The sequence below is a fragment of the Pyxicephalus adspersus genome, chromosome 12 (genome assembly GCF_032062135.1).
Source record: "Pyxicephalus adspersus chromosome 12, UCB_Pads_2.0, whole genome shotgun sequence".
NCBI classification, from domain to species: domain Eukaryota; kingdom Metazoa; phylum Chordata; class Amphibia; order Anura; family Pyxicephalidae; genus Pyxicephalus; species Pyxicephalus adspersus.
In genome coordinates, this window is record NC_092869.1 from 29,769,335 (window position 1) to 29,788,844 (window position 19,510).

General features: G+C 38.0%; 1 protein-coding gene across 1 annotated transcript; it reads left to right on the plus strand.

The window, feature by feature from the left end:
* Positions 1-5,401: 5,401 nt before the first annotated feature.
* Positions 5,402-12,451, plus strand: LOC140342318 (potassium channel subfamily K member 1-like). Its single transcript, XM_072428460.1, has 3 exons — positions 5,402-5,787; positions 8,374-8,769; positions 11,094-12,451. Exons 1-3 carry the CDS (start codon positions 5,472-5,474, stop codon positions 11,351-11,353), a joined length of 972 nt encoding a protein of 323 aa, XP_072284561.1. The 5' UTR covers positions 5,402-5,471; the 3' UTR covers positions 11,354-12,451.
* Positions 12,452-19,510: the final 7,059 nt, after the last annotated feature.

The following is a 19,510-nucleotide window of genomic DNA, read 5'->3' on the forward strand; positions in this document are numbered from 1 at the left end:
GACATCCGGACAATCCGGACAGAAATGAACTGCCCAGGAGGTTAAAAGATTTACATTCTGAAAAAAGTGGAGCACTTCCAAATATGCTTAGGCACTCCTGTATCTTTAGCCTTAATAGCTTTATATCTGTGTCAGATCTAAAGCACTGCTGCCTCTAACTGCTAGTCGTAGGAGATATGAAGAAAGATTTGGTAATGCCATTATTGTATTACTTACTGTTCTCCTTGCTGTAGTGGAAGCTGTGCCTGAGGATCTGCAATGCAAGTATCTCCTTGCTTGTGCTTCCTTAATTTTGCAAAACTGTGCTTCCTGCACCTCTGCAGCTGCTACTTGATTATTCCTTCATTAATAATCAGGTAGATCTAACAAAGCAAAGCACTGCTTCAAGTTGCCCACCTTCTATGCCCAGACATAGCCCAGAACAAGGATTGGTAAGGTAATGGGGAAACCTATTGGTAATATTGACTAGTTCTTAGCTTACCTTTTCTGGATACAACTTAAAAATGTTAGGTTGTCTTTAAATCATGTAAGCTCTTCTGGGCAGGGTCCTCTCCTCCTCCTGTGTCACTGTCTGTATCTGTCTGTGCTTTGCAACCTCTATTTATTATACAGTGTTGCATAATATGTTGGCACTACAAAAATACTGTTAAATAATATTATTATTAATGATATAAATAATGAAATAATAATAATAATATTTATAATAATAATAACCCATAGTCTATGGGGACTTCAGATTTTTCTAAAAGGTGTTTATTGTAAGGGTTTCAACTGAAGCCTCTTGCACATCATTATATGGTAAGCAGAAATAACACACTGAAAAAAGAGGGAAGCCGAATGACTTTACAAAAGTCAAGATTCACATAATAAAGTGTTCATGGTGCATTTACAGGCATTGGTAAAGAGAAGTATGTATGCTGCTGTTACTAACCATCACCAACTTGTATTGAGCTGTATTTTAAAAAATTCACGCCAAATATTTACATGCAAAGCAAAGTAAGTAAGTATGTAAAGTAAGTGTTGCCTGGATTTGGCAAAGTATCAAGCTTTGTTATAGAATGCTCCTGGAGTATAATAACATATACAATATTATCTTACAATGCAAATTCTGCTTTGTAACCCTAAAACCTGCTGTGCTAATGAAAACCTGTCCAGGTTCATGCAGGTGCATATGGGCAAGTGACCGAACAGCTGGATAGGTGCCAGCCTTTGGGAGCTGCATGGGATTGCTCAAATCCAAGGCAGAACTAAACCTGAAGATTGCCAACCCTACAATCACTCACAAAGCAAAAAAATGAAACCTGTCATGAGAAATTTATTTCGACTTCTATTGCTGACTTCTGAAAATGGTTGCCTGGCCTTCATGTTGATGGCTTATCTTTAATCCTTCCTGAATCATTGAACTGAAACAAGTATGCATAAAGAATTATGACTTTTCTTCAAATTTCATCTGTGGCCGTCTTGTTCTGGCTCCTTGGTAGATGAACCTCTTGTAATTTAGAAGGAGAACACTGTCACAGATATCCATAGCTGACAAGTTTTATGGAAAATACAGCTAGAGTTGCTGGATGTAATTGTTTTTCCCTAAATAAGAACAGTTCTAATGATATTTTTTATGTCCCCTCCATCTCTTGTCTATAGCCCTAAACATTCACACTTCGGTGAGCTGAACATGTTTATGTGTCTCCATTCCTAATGCGTTTCTCAGTATGGCTTCCTCAGGGGAGGGTAGAGACTATATTGGTAATTTGAGATATCAGAATTGGCTCAATATCAAAGATAGAAGGCTGAAATGAGCAGGCTGCTTGAATGGACACACAAATTGTTATAAGGGGTTTATATATGAGAAGTTGCTGTGGAGGAGGGGAAGGGGGAAAAAGGATGCTTATATGGTAATCTTGTCAGGTATGTAAGTGATGGTCCATTAAAGTGAGCTTACATAGAGTTAGAGCTTAGGAGCCTGAGTTGGAGAAAATTATACTTGGTGAACAGATTTGGGGTCTCTATGGCAGATCTAAATGTCTATTCCCGCTGACAGGAAAGGGAGCTAACCTCTTCCAACAAAGCTTTTTTTCTGAACTACCAGCCAATCAGGAGTCTCTGGACTGAGCTGTAGTCCTGGACAAGGGAAGTAGTCAGCAGAAGAGGCATTAAAGCAGCAACCTTGCTTGAAAATAAAAATAAAAAAAAAAATAAAAAAGTCTAGTTAGGAATATTCATAATACTTAACAAGACTAAGTCTAGCAAATCCAACTTCATTCTTTTGCACAGGTAAACCTTCATCTTTTTGCATTGAAATATCAGTTACATTGCTAAAAGGGATTTTAATAATAATACCCTGTTTCCACGAAAATAAGACAGTGTCTTATAATAATTGTAGCTCCAAAAAATGCACTAGGGCTTATTTTTAGGGGATGTCTTATTTTTTATGAACAACAGTCGACATTTATTCTTGAACAAAAAATCAACATTTATTCAAATATAGTCATGTCATCTTCCTCTGGAACATCATCATACCTCTCCAAACCCTGAATTCCATCTTGATTTTTTTGTAAATTTCCTTTAGAACCATTGGCCCTGATTTCTCATGTCTAGCAATAGCGCTTTCCTTAAATGAGCACCTGTTGTTCATGTATTTATGTATATTGTAGCCGTTTTTTGGGGTAGGGCTTATTTTCGGGGTTAACAAATCAAAAAGGATATTCACATTCAGCAAAACAATTACACACTGAATGGCTTTGATCATTTCTACATTTTGTCCAATCAAAATATGGCATGATGTTAGGTGGCATGGATGACACACCTTTACCTCTTCAGAAAGCTCCTAGCCAGGACACCATCTGCAAGGAGTTTGCATGTTCTCCATGTGTCCAAGCAGGTTTTCACTAGGCATTCTGGATTCCCCCACACCTCCAAAAAGTGCAGTGCTCACATTTCTACTGTACTATATCTGTAAATTAATTTAGGATCTATCCAAATTATGTAAAACGAGGGCCTACCTAAAATATACTAATATAAAATATAAATATAAAAATATAATACTAATAATATCATATTATAATAATATTAATATAAATTTATATCTCATTAGGCAGGCTTTGCACTGCATACTTGTGGGTAGATGTAAGGAAGATTGTACCATGGTACCTGTCACAAGTGTCTAATGCTAAACATTCCTGTTGATCTACTGGTACAGGTAAGTAATAAATCACTTTAACCAGCTTTTTTTTAACAGTGTAATTTTAGGTGTCAAGGGGCTCGGGAATTGGGTTAGGTGCGCACATGGTATGATTCTTTGTTATACGGTGCAGTGTGGGGTTAGCAGATTCTGCAATGGCAGTTCTTGGCTGGTAGGTTGTCTCCATTCCTAATGCGTTTCTCAGTATGGCTTCCTCAGGGGAGGGTAGAGACTATATTGGTAATTTGAGATATCAGAATTGGCTCAATATCAGATAGGATAAGATAGAATATCAGATAGATAAGATAGAAGGTTGAAATGAGCAGGCTGTTTGAATGGACACACAAGTTGTGATAAGGGGTTTATATATGAGAAGTTGCTGTGGAGGAGGGGAAGGGGGAAAAAGGATGCTTATATGGTAATCCTGTCAGGTATGTAAGTGATGGTCCATTAAAGTGAGCTTACATGGAGTTAGAGCTTGGGAGCCTGAGTTGGAGAAAATTATACTTGGTGAACAGATTTGGGGTCTCTATGGCAGATCTAAATGTCTATTCCTGCTAACAGGAAAGGGAGCTAACCTCTTCCAACAAAGCTTTTTTTCTGAACTACCAGCCAATCAGGAGTCTCTGGACTGAGCTGTAGTGCTGGACAAGGGAAATAGTCAGCAGAAAAGGCATTAAAGCAGCAACCTTGCTTGAAAATAATATGTAAAAAGTCTAGTTAGGAATATTCATAATCATTAACAGGACTAAGTCTAGCAAATCCAACTTTGTTCTTTTGCACAGGTAAACCTTCATCTGGAATCTCCTGCATCTGTCACTTGCATAGGTGGTCAACACTTGCATCTCCCTATGTGGTGTTGTTCCACCCCACTGCTCACTAATTCTTGATGCATATTCTGATTCTGATTAGGATCAAATTAAACTGATCCCTGTGGTTGACCAACCACTTGTTCATCAATCTCATCTAAATTATTAATTTTATCATTATTTTGCATTGAAATATCAGTTACATATTTCACTAAACTAAACTAAAATATTAGTAGCTAAAAGGAATTTTAATATTATTACCCTGTTTCCACGTAAATACACTTTTGCTCCCAAAAATATACTAGGGCTTATTTTTAGGTGATGTCTTTTTTTTTTTATGAACAACAATCGACATTTTTTCTTGAACAAAAAAATCAACATTTATTCAAATATAGTCATGTCATCATCTTCTGGAAAATCATCATACCTCTCCAAACCCTGAATTCCATCTTGAATTTATTTGAATTTCCTTTAGAACCATTGGCCCCAATTTCCCATGTCAAGCAATAGTGCTTTCCAAAATGAGCACCTGTTGTTCATGTATTTATATATATTGTAGCTTATTTTTGAGGATACAGGATATGAGGGTTAACAAATCAAAAAGAAAATTCACATTCAGCAAAACAATTACACACTGAATGGCTTTGATCATTTCTACATTTTGTCCAATCAAAATATGGCATGATGTTGGGTGGCATGGATGACACACTTTTACCTCTTCAGAAAGCTCCTAGCCAGGACACCATCTGCAAGGAGTTTGCATGTTCTCCATGTGTCCAAGCAGGTTTTCAATAGGCATTCTGGATTCCCCCACACCTCCAAAAAGTGCAGTGCTCACATTTCTACTGTACTATATCTGTAAATTAATTTAGGATCTATACAAATTATGTAAAACGAGGGCCTACCTAAAATATATTAATATAAAATATAAATATAAAAATATAATACTAATAATATCATAATATAATAATAATATAAATTTATATCTCATTAGGCAGGCTTTGCACTGCATTGTGGGTAGATGTAAGGGAGATTGTACCATGGTACCTGTCACAAGTGTCTAATGCTAAAAATTCCTGTTGATCTACTGGTACAAGTAAGTAATAAATCACTTTAACCAGCTTTTTTTTAACAGTGTAATTTTAGGTGTCAAGGGGCTCAGGAATTGGGTTAGGTGCGCACATGGTATGATTCTTTGTTATACGGTGCAGTGTGGGGTTAGCAGATTCTGCAATGGCAGTTCTTGGCTGGTAGGTGGACCAAAAGAATTGTTCTAATGCAACTCAAGGATTAAGCAGTGATCCACACCAGGTCTTTCTAAGGTTTTAAGCCAGTTTATGAGCCTGATCTATTGCTAACCAGGAATCTCTGGACTGAGCTGTGGTCCAGGCCTGAATTTTTGCTGTTGGTTTGGTACAGTGATTTTTGTGTTTTATTGACCCACAGAGGACACATAGGTCCACTTAGCCCAGCACCACCACAGTATGACTAGCCGTCGTCACTTTCTTTTCTTTCTACTGACGGTTATCTATGTGTTATACTTAATACTTGGAGCTTTCACCTTCTCTATCCTGGAGCAGCCATATGAGGAACAGCTGAGGGAGAAGGTGGAGAGTTTGTGGGATGATTTCCTGCTAAACCACCCATGTTTGTCTGAAGAGAAACTGGAAGATTTCCTGAGGACAGCTCTGCTGGTTAAAAGCTTTGGTGTGTCTGTCCTGAGAAATATATCAGGCTTTGAGGTCAAATGGGATTTTGTATCTTCTATTTTCTTTACTGGGACCACCCTGACCACCATTGGTAAGTAAATGTTCCAGGAAATGTGATTTTTTTTTTTTTGGCTTGTGGCATGGTTATTAGAAGTGGCATGGTTATTAGAAGTGGCATGTTGCTTCTGGTCATGTGTTGCTTTCCTTTTTTTAGAGAAAAGGGCAATGCTTGCAAACATGTTGACTTACAATGCACTTTGCAGCTCATGGGCACATATTAGTAGTTTGCTATGAGTCTGGTAGTTGTATGGTTTGCAACAGAAAGTATGAAAAGGGGCGTACACTGTAAAATTTTTGAAAGTGTGGGTGATTGTCTTCATCTGTTTGGTTGTTTTAATAGTTGAAAGCAGTGTTTAAAGTTGCTGTGCATGGAACCAATATTGGAGTCATATCTATACCTCATGCAAATCTATATACTGCAAGATGCAGTAGCCCAGAGCAACCCATACCTTTTGAAATCTGATTACTGCATGCATTATATCATTGTCCTTTTATTAAGTCAACCATGTTGAAAGAAACGTTTGGATGCATGATATGAGGGGGCAAGTGAGAAATGGAAGTGTTGTCACTTGGAGCAAATTGGCTTTCAGCTGTCATTTTTACAGCAGTCCAATATACAGGTAGTCCCTGGGTTGCATATGGGATAGGGAACGTTTGGATGCATGATATGAGGGGGCAAGTGAGAAATGGAAGTGTTGTCACTTGGAGCAAATTGGCTTTCAGCTGTCATTTTTACAGCAGTCCAATATACAGGTAGTCCCTGGGTTGCATATGGGATAGGGACTGTATATGGGACAGTTACTGTATAAAATCCTCACTGTGAGCTAATCACAAACAAAGCAAAAAAAATCTTTATGGAGCCTAGACATTCCTTAATTTCTGGAGTAAGCTGTGCTTTGATATTCAAAAAGAAACAACTGCAGAGTTTGTCTTGGTCATTAAAGAGTTACAAGAGGCTGTAGAAAGAGCTCAGTGCCCTAAGATCACCCACAACCTCAGCTATGTTTAGTAAAAGATTTCTTCTGCAAGTCATGCAAACAGTTCCTTCCCCCCTTTAAGCCTCCGTCCTGCACAAGAGCAAGCAGGGAAGACCCATAAGTATCTTGGAGGCGTCCATATGTCGTAGTGTCCTATGTTGTGCATTCATATCTTTAATTTTAAATGGGTTGCCAAAACACTTTAATGAACCAGGAAATAGACATGTAGACACCAACACCGTGCAACTTGGCATGCAGTAATACATCACTATGGGTTGTGGTGCAATACAAAGTTTCAGCATTGTGGTTAAAAATAAATGGCACCATTTACTTCAATTGCACCTCCTTTATGTACTACAGTAATGAATGTGTTCATCCATTGCATAGGTGTGAATGGGAATGAGTCCTTGATTGAGGGTATTTAACATATATTTATTATGATGCCACTATTTTCTGGATGTAGTTACAAATCTTTAATAGCGCTACATGAGCAAATTACAGAGATTAAAATCACTTAGAAAGAGTAAGCATTTTAAAGGCTTCTACAGCATTACGTTAAAACAAAGGGTCAGATCAACAAATTTACATAAATGGCAGCCAGACTTTTAATTCATTATTTGTGATTAAACTCTTTTTAAAGATTTGAAGCTAACAGATCTTGGTGTGTATGGTGGTGCCATTCATTGTAAAGCACCCCTCAATGACAGTAACCCATCATAATGCTTATTCTTCAATGTACTTCTATTCATTTTGATGATGAATAAATGAGGGGGGGGGATAAACGCATCAGAAATGAATAGACCTTAATCCACTTCACTCCAGCAGTCTTGTAATCTTGTGATGATGGAGCATCATGATGGGTTGCTGGTTAAAGCTACGTACACACTTCCAATTATTATCGTCGGAAAACGAACGACGAACGTTCCTGCACGATATACACGAACGATCGTATAGCACCGATCCTGCACATAGAGGTAACGACACGATCGTTCATAGATATTGTACACACAATAGATACGATCGTTTAAGCGATAGAGGAACTATGTGCACGACAGGAAAGTGAACGGACGTTCGTTCATCACGCATGCTCTGAACATGGACGATCAACGAACGACCGTACACACGAACGATGTTCAACGATCGTCGTCCAATCCGATCCGCCAGTCCGGTCGTTCGTTTCCAGCGACTTTCCTCGTTCGTCGGCGTCGTTGGTTACTTTTTTACGAACGATTTTTTGCCCAATCGATCATTCGTCGTTCGATTGGAACGATAAAAATTGGAAGTGTGTACGCACCTTTACAGAATGCCATGTTTTTCACATTCCCCAATGAGAATTAAACATAATCCGCAATGGAAACTTGTGCAGTGGTGTGTGTGTGTGTGTGTATGTATATGTGTATATATATATATATATATATATCATATAATTTTTATTGAAATCTTTGGTGAAGATTAAACAGGTAAAGGTAAAACATAGGCGGTTACACTGAAAATGTTTCATTAGCAATGTCTTAAAATAATGACATATGTATAGACCAAATAAAAGATTGCTATAGGAAGATATTGGTTTTAATAAATGTTTGGAAGCAATTTAGTTCATATTAGTATATTTTATTCATACAGTTCCTTGTTTCCTACAGGTTATGGACATCCTTTCCCCATCTCAACAAGTGGAAAGCTGTTTTGTTTATTCTACTCCATTATTGGGATCCCATTCACTTTATCTATACTCTCTATTGCTGCCCGGAATCTGCTAATCTTACTCCGGGACAAACCACTCCAGATTATTAACCTTCACTGGAACATCTCACAGAACAAGTTAGAGTGGATCCACGCTGTAGTGTTAATTTCCGTCATATCTTTACTTTTCTTCTTTATTCCTGCAGTTGTTTTCATTGCTGTAGAAAGAAATTGGGGTTATTTAGATGCCCTGTATTTCTGCTTCATCTCCCTGAGCACAGTTGGTCTTGGAGATTATGTACCTGGTGAACAGAGTGGCCAACAAATGCCAGCACTCTACAAGATCCTGGTTGTTTGTAAGTAATTGTTTCTGGCATTTGAAATTATTTGTCATTTTTTCCAGATTAGAATCCTTTCTAGGAGTCTCAAAAGTGTTTATCATCCTTCTCTTCATCTGTGGCTCTTGTCATTCTTTGATGGGTGTACAGAGAAGAGATGAAAAATCTACATTAATGTTTAAAAATGCTGTGATAAAGATTGTGGTGGGATAGATAAATCAGACCTTAGACAGTCCCCATGAAGACAAAGCAGGTGTGCCTAAAGTGAACCTATCACCAGTGTACAATGACTTTAAATATTTAAGATAGTTCTTTTCATAAATTCTACCCCATAGATACCACAAATACCCCTGTATATACATAGATATACCTAAAATAGAGTAAATTTATGCTATTCCCGGTTCTTGTAGTCCCGGTTGGACTACAAGAAGTAGAAAATCATTTGTTGGGAAAGTTAAACTAATGGTGAAAGAATAAACCTGAGCCTTCTCTCGATTGTGTTATAATAAATCAATATTTATTTCTATATGTTCCTACTATTAAAGGCTAACATTTTGCAATTCTTTACAAGTAGGACCTTAAGTATAAAATAAATTGTTGGTGCTATTCAAAGCCTGTAGCCCAGGAGAGGATAGGTTTTATGTTGGTGGTGCACAATAGCTGGGCAGATCAGAATCTGCAGAAATGACAAATGATGCACACAAAACATCATGTAGTGTTCTGCTCGTTCCAATGCCTGGGATTCCAATCCTAATAAACAGCAAACTGATGGAGACCTGAGAAAATACTTTTTTCCAAGCACTTATCATAACATGAGGATCTGATGGGAGATCTCAGCTGGCCCATATTAAACCTCCAGTTTACTTTCTTGTAAGATGTCACAATCTTGTTCAGTGTCTTTCTATGAAAATGTTGGTTGCTAAACTGTTATTGTGACCCAAAAAGATTCTTTGAATCTAATCTTAAATGGCTATTGAAATTGAGCATTACTCCCTTACTTTGCTGCATGCTTTACCTTGGTCATGGACTCCAAAGCACTGGAGTTGGAGATCATGGAGAGCATTTTTAGGAGGGGTCATAAATGGCAGATAAACTTTGCACCCAAATTTCCATTAGAACAACACTACATTGTCTTGTGATCACCGATCAGGCTCCCTTGTATATTCATCTCCTTGTGTGTACTCACACATGTCAACAGGACCAAAGAGTTAGGTGTTTAACACAGGAGTTATACCTCTTGTGAGCTTATGTACCACTTTTTACATGTACTTTCTGCCCCACATGGACATGACTTGGACATCTGAATCTGAACCTACATTATGAAAACCTCAGAAATTACTTTTGATAGCATGGCCATACATAGAATTCAGAGTGGAGGTTTATGCTTGCTTTTTGACTTCACTTACCTATCTACTGGCAACCTATCCTATACGCATGAATCCTTACATAATAATATGAACATACCACGTAGAAGAAGTGGACGAGGGTAGTCGCCAGTCGGCTTGCAGCACAATTTTGTCTCTTTGACTGGATAAGGCTTTCGAGCATGTTGGATAAATCTTTGCTTAGGGGACAGTTGACCAAAGGGTGGTCCACAGACCACGAGACTGGCGTAAGGAAAAATAATCCTGGGTAATAAACCAGTTTAATATTAAAGTCTCCAATCTTACAGGTGGAATGTAATGTATACATTATTTTATGCTGCCATTTCCAAGACCATTTATGGTTTTTAATTAAAATTTTTTATATCCAAATAATGTTTGCATACTAGGATTGCTTCAGGCTGTAAACCTGAGACAAAGCACTAGAAGCAAAAGTTATATACCTCCTAAATAAGTTATACTAACCAATAGCTTCTTTTTTAATATTATACAAAAATCCATTCTAGGTGTAACTGTATTTTTTATTGAAAAATTTAGCTCTGTCCTTTAAGGCTCAGACTAGAGATACTACACTAGTTGCGCTCAATTCAAGTTTTTGGAAGTGGCAGAGGTGGCAAACTGCTCCTAGACGTTACATGCAGCATCCCAAAAACTGTGCAGCTGCTTCCTCTGGTCTGCCAAATAACAAGGATAATGAATTCTATTGTAAAGGCACGCATTGGAAAAACAAATTGATACTGTTGCAATCTTCAAATTAAAGCAAGCACTAAAACCCGGGTTTGTCGAATCATTAGCAAAGTGCCTGGAGGTAAAATTATAGATTTCTTTTTTTGTGCTTGCAGACTCCTAAGCTGGCTTGTGGCCTCAACCATGTTCCACAGTAGAAATGTTTAATTAACTGGTATATATTATTTATTTTTGTTCTGAGTTTTCATAAGACTTTCTTTTCTATATTTTCAGGTTATTTATTAACTGGGCTGGTTGCCGTGTTTCTTGTAGTTGAGATATTAAAGAACCTTCTGAAGCACAACCAAATCGTCAGTCTGTTCTTACTGGAGTGTGAAGATAGCAGACAAGCTGAGCAACTGGACCGTGTTCCACCATATGACTCTGAGGTTCCGTTTGTTGTGAAACATGATGAAACTACGAGGAGGAGAGTTCCACATTCAGCCTCTCCCACTGAGAAGTCATATGGCTCCATAACCCCATCTTTTAGCTGATTCCTATTATATTTATATACAGAAAATTATTAAGCACTTCTAGTTCATTCAAATGTTACTTGAAACTTTTGGGGACTATGGTTGCTTGATCTCCAAAGTTAGGGAAACTTCACCTGATAGAATATAAAAGTTGCCTATACTAACTGGAACAACTATGCTGATCTGCAAAATTCTTTAAATTCACTCGTCAGCTTTTTCTATCTAAATAATTGTTCCAGGTTTTTGATAAAGAAAGCATTGAAGGTAGCCATGATCAGGTTAGGTCAAGTACGGGAGCCTCGTTTTTTTTCAAATCTTCTTTTTGTAGCTAAAAACCACCCATCAATGGACATAAATTGGACATCATAAATCATCTCCACTGCTAAAATGTTACAATAGTTCAGTCTTATCTGTTTTGGAATGACGAATGCTAATGTGCCCCTCTACATTTCAAAATGTAATTTATCAGCCATGAGCCTAACAAAGAAATAAGTTGGCCTTGATATTTTAGTCTGAGGGGATTGGATAAAAATGACTAGCGGTATCCTCATGATAGGTAAGGTTTTGGCATTGCAACATATTGAGTGGCCATTCCAGATTTGTATGGACTTTTTATACTGACGTCTCTCCATCTAGTAAACCAGTGCTAATATGGACTCCAAAATGCGGGAGAAAGAAAGTCCATAAAAAGATCTTGCCAATTGAAGATGTTATTAGGATTTTTAGTCACTTATATCTGAAATGCCAAGTTTAGGAAGAATCGGGATAATTCTACTGTTTGCTGATTGAGCTGTACAACTTATTAGATTTCTTCCTTTTAGACATAACAAATTATGTGGTGTTATTCTCCCATCGCATAGATGGCACTGGAATCTGAATATCTAAACAAGGAAAACGGACCCACCTGGCTATACAATGTAGTGAAGTTTATGGATCACAAGCAGATCTTAAATAGAAATGCTCCATTGACAGGTACAGGTTTCAAATTTATAAGCCAACTGACTATTGTGCTATTGGCTTGAAGATCTCCTTCAGAAATATGTAATTTAATGAAAACCAGCTTATATTGTGCAAAACGAAATTTTTAAATATTTGCCTTCAATAAAAGCCTTATGTTCATGTGTTTAGCATCATTTGGTATTTTTACTGGTACATATGTAAATGGAATGTTGCCCTTATATCATGGCGTAAGTCTTCTAAAATCTACAGATGTAAACTCTTCGTAGATGAATGAATTTCGTGGGGAATGACAAGCCTGGGTCAAGCTTTCACAAAGACTACAGGAAATTAAATATTAACTGTTAACAACTATAATGAGCAGAAAAGCATCCAAGTCCACAACACACTGCACCTTGATGGTCTATAATGGCAGAAGACCATGCTGGGCTTTATTCTTGCCAGTCAATAACCTAATATGGAGACTGCATTAGACACAGGTTTACCAAAGCTAGACATTTGGAAACTGCAAAGTATAGTCCAGCCCACTGAACCTTTTGGTTTGTGCAAACAGATGGTAGACTAATTGCCAGATGTCAATGCAACGCCTTGGGGATATGGTGGAATGAGAGATTCATGGAATAAATATGTAATTGATAAATGTGTCCTCTTGGACCAAAGGTAAATTAATGGAATGTTGAATCCATGCTACAGAGAACTGGGGCTATTGGGAGAAAAAGATATACCCAGTATTGGTACAGTGTTTCTAATACATTGCTTGGTGGGTTCATATATCAAATGATGGTGTATACAGTAATGGCTCCCCAGAAAACTTATATTTTCTGGCCACTTCAGGAGAATCAGTTAAAACTGAGAATATGCAGTAATCAATGTTTATATTCTGATGTAAATTACAATATTGTTGCAGAGATTAGAATATTATTAGACGAGGACCCACCAGTTACCATTGTGGTCAACAAGTTAGTGGAAACTTATAAGGCAGTTTGGAGAAGCTGGTAAACATCTTTTAAGAACAAGTCCGAGGGAATGTTAATAACTACTACTAGATACACAATGACCTGGATAAGTGAGAACCTTGTTCTGCTTCTGGGTGGAAACTATAAATGCATAAGCTGTAATTCCAATGTTCTATAATGCTATAGAGTTCTATGCTCCATGCTCAATGAACAATGGTAAGACATCAGAAGGAATCCCACACATATTGAATCAGTGCTTCATTGTATTATATATAAAAAGGCCATATTTGACTATAGGGTGTTACTTTAAATTTACGTATATTAGGTGTTTAGCAAACTTTTTTTGCAGGTCTTTTCTTTATAATTTTAAGATTGGTGAATTTGGAGGTTACTGCAATCACTCGTCCAGCCCAAGGATTATTTATAGAAAACTACACCTTTGGCATTCTTTAGAAAATGCAGAATCTGTACCTCACCTGTTCCTAGCTTACAAAGAAGAGTTTTCTGCTGGACACAGACCAATGTAAGTGAGTGGATATGAAACCTATCTATTCAATTATTCATTATGTGCTGCAAATAACAATGTTTATAGATTTTTTTTTTCATTTTTCTACTAATGGGAAGTAATATTTACTTTCTACATTCCTGTGGTGTCACTTATTAATGATAACTTAATGGCATTGCCTTGCTGTATTTGGGGTTTTATTTAACGCCTATGCAATCGATCATGCTGGCAGTTTAATAAAATTGTGCTGTTGGCAGATGGCGCTGGGATGTCCTTTCTCTAGTTAAAAAATGCATTACCTTTTTTCCTTGTCACCTTGCCCAAATCAACATGGGCACCACATAAGCTGTACCAGGGAAGGATCACAACAATATCAGATTGATATGGAAGTTAGTTCTTTAGGTGCTGTATATATACAGGTAACCAGCTCATTTCATACAATAAGGAAACATTTCAGGCTAGATAGTTACATCCCTTCTTATAATACACAAATAGATAGCAAAGAAACTATTCTAACAGGATAAAAGGAGATGTCATTTTGTGTTCCAGTCTCTATCACTATTTCTGGTAAATGTATATTTTTTTAAATTCATATCATTTATATACATATAGATAATATACAATTATTTCCCTGGCCATGGTTGTCTGTAGGGTGTTACTTTTAACATATGTATATTAGAATTTAGGTAAACTTTTTTGCAAATTCTAAACTTTTCTTTGTAATATCAAGATTGATCATAGTATTTCTTAAAACTTTAAAACTTAGTAAAAAGTGGGGGGTTTGGGGGTGACTGCAATCACATTTCCAGTCCAAAGATTTTTTGTAAGAAATAGCACTCTTAGCATTCCTTAGAAAATGCAAGTAACTTAGTAAGATTCAGTAGAAAGGGCACTTTGCGGATATCTGAAAGAGGTCATAGAGCAGTTACCAGAGCAGGAACATTCTGGGAAATCCTTTTGATCAACATCATGATTGAAATGGAGGGAAATCCAAATTCTTTGCTTGTTGTCTTCTGAGTGCTCAGGATTTCCACCCTACAGCAGAGAGAATACAATTCTTTTGGTTGAATTGTATATTCATTTTCAATTTCTTTTCATATTACATTTTTAATTGGAGCTAGGAAGCGAGAAAAAAAGCCACCGGCATTTTAAAAGTTGACATCGAGTGAATCTGCCCACTAAACTCCATCTTCGTTCAGGTAAAACACAGCTGAGGTTGTGTGTAATCTTAGGAGGTGAGCTCTTTCTGCAGCCTCTTGTAACTCTTTAATGACCAAGATGAACTCTGATGTTTCTTTGTGCATATCAAAGCACAGCTTGCTCCAGAAGTTAAAGAATGTCTAGGCTTCATTTTTTTTTTTTTTTTGCTTTGTTTGTGATTAACTCACAGTGAGAATTTTATACAGTAACTGACACCATGCTGCCTAATAATATGTTGAGGCAAACATCTGTCCTAATTGCATTTACTAAATAATGTACCTGTTCCGACTTACATACAAATTCAACTTAAGAACAAACCTACAGCCCCCATCTCATATATAACCCAGGGACTGGGTTATATCTGTATAGGAGAAATATGCAAAAGTATAATCACTAGCAATAATTTGCAAATATCTTTTGCTTTTCAAGCTTATAAAAGGTGAAATCCTATTGCTATTCTGTATTGTTGTTTACATGTTGCTCAGACCCTTGCATTGCTGTCTATGTATCTCTAGACACATGTACTAGACTAGCCATGAGCAAACTACAGCCTCCGGGCCATAGGCTTTTTTATCCAGCCTGTTGAACTCCCTCTCTCCCACTGAAGTAGATCCAGAGCCGCGGACCATGTTCCCTGTACAAATCCCGAGCTCGAACAACCCGCATACTCTCCCATCGCATTCTTAGATCTGCGATGGGAGAGTGGCCAGGGTTATGTCATCAAGTTCGGTGACACCTGTCCCGGCGCTCCATTCATTTGATCCTGGCCTGGCCCCCCTGACAAATTTTAGAACCCATTGTGGCCCCTGAGCCAAAAAGTTTGCCTACCCTTGTACTAGACAGTCAAACATGGGACAGGTTGGACCTTCTACAACTAACTTTTGCACAGAAAATGTAGAGTATTTAGGTGATATATATTGTGAGCAGCAGACAAATTTATAACACTTTGATTCTCCTACCATCACTGTTTTTTAGCAGCTTGTGAGTAATTACAATCCCAGAGCAAGCTGTTAAACTGTATTGCAGTACACAGCTGACTGAATAAATACTTTGTTTAGATTTATACAATACTATATCTGAGGGAAAGAGACATAATTCAGGACTACTTAAGATCTGATGCCTAAAGTGGAACTATAGTTCAAAAAACTGCAAGCAAGCAGGTTGTTTATTACAGAACAAACAAGCAATGACCCTTCTGAAATAAAACAAAGTTACCTGCATGTTTACAAGTTTTTCTGTATTGTACACTGGGATGTCCATTTATAGCTTCAAGTGTGATCCTGGAATACCCAGGAATCAACTATTTCCTGTGGGCATAAGTGAAGAGGATCATCCTGCGCCCAAGACAGAGCAAGAGAGCAGAACCTGCCTGCTTGCATCTTTTTTTTTTTTTTTTTCTAGTTCCGATTTACATGGTGGTAAGTAACCCAATACAGTTTTAGGTACAGATTGTGCACACCATAGTGTGGTGAGATGTGCAAGGCCAGGTGTAGATGTTATCTGGCAGTATTCCCCTTAGTTTCATGCAGATTAGGCTTTACATAGTTGCAGAAATTTAGATTTACAGATCTTCATTTGGGATCCAGGTCCGGAGTATATTGCAAGGATTGGGCCATTGGGAACATTATGTGCATCTTCCAGGACAGGAATTGGAGGCGGCTATGCATGATCTGGCTGGTCATAATAAAAAGAAGTTACTGTTTGAGATACTGAGGCAGAAACAGGAGCCTGAGGGCAGGGGCGGCTCAGACAGAAAGGCTGTGGAAAGCCTGTGTGCTGGGAGAGCCAGAGAAGTTTTCGAGGTTGAGGGAGGAGGCAAAGCAGAGCTGGTGTTGTTCATTTCACTTGGATGTCAGGAGTACATACAAAGTTAACGGTAAGAAGGTGCAAGGTAGGGATAGAAAAATTGTAGCCCAGCTGCTAGGAGCAACTACAGAACAAAGTGGAATATATATATATATATATATATATATATATTGTTACGGGTAGTCCCCAAGGTACATACAAAATAGGGACTGTAGGGTTGTTCTTAAGTTGAATTTGTATGTAAGTCGGAACAGGCACATTATTTTAATAAATCCAATTAGGACAGATGTTCTTCTCAACATAATATTAGGCAGCGTGGTGTCAGTTACTGTATAAAATCCTCACTGTGAGTTTATCACAAACAAAGCAAAAAAAAAACTTTATGGAGCCTAGACATTCATTAACCTCCTGGAGCAAGCTGTACTTTCTTATGCAAAAAGAAACAACTGCAGAGTTTGTATTGGTCAATAAAGAGTTACAGAGGTTGCGGATCAGCTCAGCACTTAAGATAACTCACAACCTTAGCTGTGCTTACCAAAAGATATGTCATGCAAATCACCCCCCCCCCCCCCCATCAAGCCTCTGTCCTGCACATGAGCGAGCAGGGAAGCCCCGTTCGTATCTAGGAGTCGTCCATATGTCAGATATCCTAACTCAGGGACTACCTGTATGTGTGTGTGTGTGTATATGTATATATATATATGTATGTGAGTGTGTGTGTATGTGTGTGTATATAATATATATTTTTATATATATATACACATACACATACATGTGTCATTGATGACTCTGATCTGGACGTCTGCATGCACTAACCCTCATTCCTTGCATGCTCAGTTGAATGACCTAAAGCTTTAAAGCCAATGGATCAATATGACTTCCAGGGAACATGCAGTTCTAGAAGGTCAAAGATGAATACTTTAGTTTTTATCTCAGTAAAGAATTCCTTTAAAGAAAACATAAACATAGCCTTTCAAATCCCATAAAAGCCTCAGCAGTTATTTGTAGTTTCTTTTTTTTAGGTGTTTTTAGTGCACTTGCATCCAGACTGTAAACATTAAGCTATTTGCATGCTTAGTTTTATTATGCAATGAATGAGATGTAAAATAAGTCATCACTAACCTCTCTAGGTGTATTTATTGTGCAGTAATTCATTTTCAAAGACCCTCAAAGATCACCGATCACCCTCAAAGATCATCGAGTTAAGATTAGTCAGTTTCTAACAGTTTAGAAATACCCACTGGTTGTTTATATTAAAAGGCTTACACATTGACATGATTGTGTACTTATTGACATAGTGGGCTTTTAAAATGGACTCGTTCACAATGGTTACAGATACAGAGATGACTCGGGGCTTGATTTAAATGGAGTTTATTAATTGTTCAGAATATTTTAACAATTTTTTGCCAATGGGCAGCTTTATTTGAAATAGTATTTGTTCTAACGGTTTTTGTTTAGTCAATCTGTATGGGGGTTGACAACAGTTTCCCAATCATGTCACCTTTCACAGGATACAGGTATAAATATAATGGAATGCTTCTGTTTCTATATAAGTAATATTTTAGACCCACAGTGAACCACAGCATTCTCCTGCATTCTCAATCATAGTCCCCAAATGCTGCCATTCAAGTGAATAGGAGCAGCTGGAACCATTTTGTGCATGCAGCTGTATTGTAATGTAGTTTCAAAATAGGACGATTTATTTTTTGTGCCAAGCTGTTTTTTATTTGAAAAAACCACAGCCAAGACTGCTAATATGATACATAGGGTGCACTTTCATTCCTTGCCACACAGCAGAATTTTGAAAACCATGTAAATTTCTACCATTCATTTGAAAAGGGCTCTTTATCTTTATCTTAGCCCTTTATGGACATTAGACAATACATATAAAGTCATTTTATTTCTGTTTGGCTATGATACACATTGTTTTAGCATACTAAATGTAATCCAGTAAAGGTTTCCATCTACTTGAATGAAGTTGAATCAGCTTAAAGCATTATTTTTGTTACAACCTATAGACTGGATATTTAATATGCCATAGGAAGTGTATCTTGTCCTTTGGTAGAATAATGCTGAATGTGTAGATTTCCCAGCAATGTACAATGTATAGTTTCTTGCAGCATGCCTCCACTGTTGTGATCTCAGGGACTGGACACGAGCGCCCCCTAGCGCCCAGTTCTTCGTACTGCACCCGGAGAAGTTGTGCGATCCTGAGTGACACAGAGGCCGGCTTGCATGTGGCTAATGCGGAGATCCGTCCTCCAAAAACAGCCAGAGCGGAGGAGCTGCAGCAAGGACACTGCTAGGAGCCTGAAGGAATCTGCTCAGTGTTGTACAGCACAGGAAACTGCAAGCATCTGGATGAACAGCACAACTTGCATTGGCAGGGACAGATGTGAAGGAGCTGGTGCAGCTTAATCAGCAGAGGCCGGGGCACTGGCTGTGATAAGTCGGCACGCTGGGGGAGAGAGAGGACAGGGTGCAGCCAATCAGTAGCAGGACCTTTCCATTCAGCTCCTGATGGCTCTTGTCTTGTTACAGAGCTGCAGCGATCTGTGATAACAACGTGGAGAAGCTTGGGATACTTGAGTGATTCAGCCCATTGACTTAACTCTATTATTGTGTGCTGGCTGATTCGAGGGAGATTCCTAAGCAGGACCTTGGAGAGATCCAGTAGGGTTCAGCACCCTGGAGAGATCCAGTAGGGTTCAGCACCCTGGAGAGATCCAGTAGGGTTCAGCACCTTGGAGAGAT

What these genes read in the sequence shown, in the direction of transcription:
- LOC140342318 (XM_072428460.1), top strand. Translation starts at nt 5,472, where the DNA reads ATGACTAGCCGTCGTCACTTTCTTTTCTTTCTACTGACGGTTATCTAT. An exon ending in GACCACCCTGACCACCATTG is followed by an intron (nt 5,788 to 8,373) that starts GTAAGTAAATGT and finishes TGTTTCCTACAG; the next exon opens with GTTATGGACATCCTTTCCCC. An exon ending in CTACAAGATCCTGGTTGTTT is followed by an intron (nt 8,770 to 11,093) that starts GTAAGTAATTGT and finishes CTATATTTTCAG; the next exon opens with GTTATTTATTAACTGGGCTG.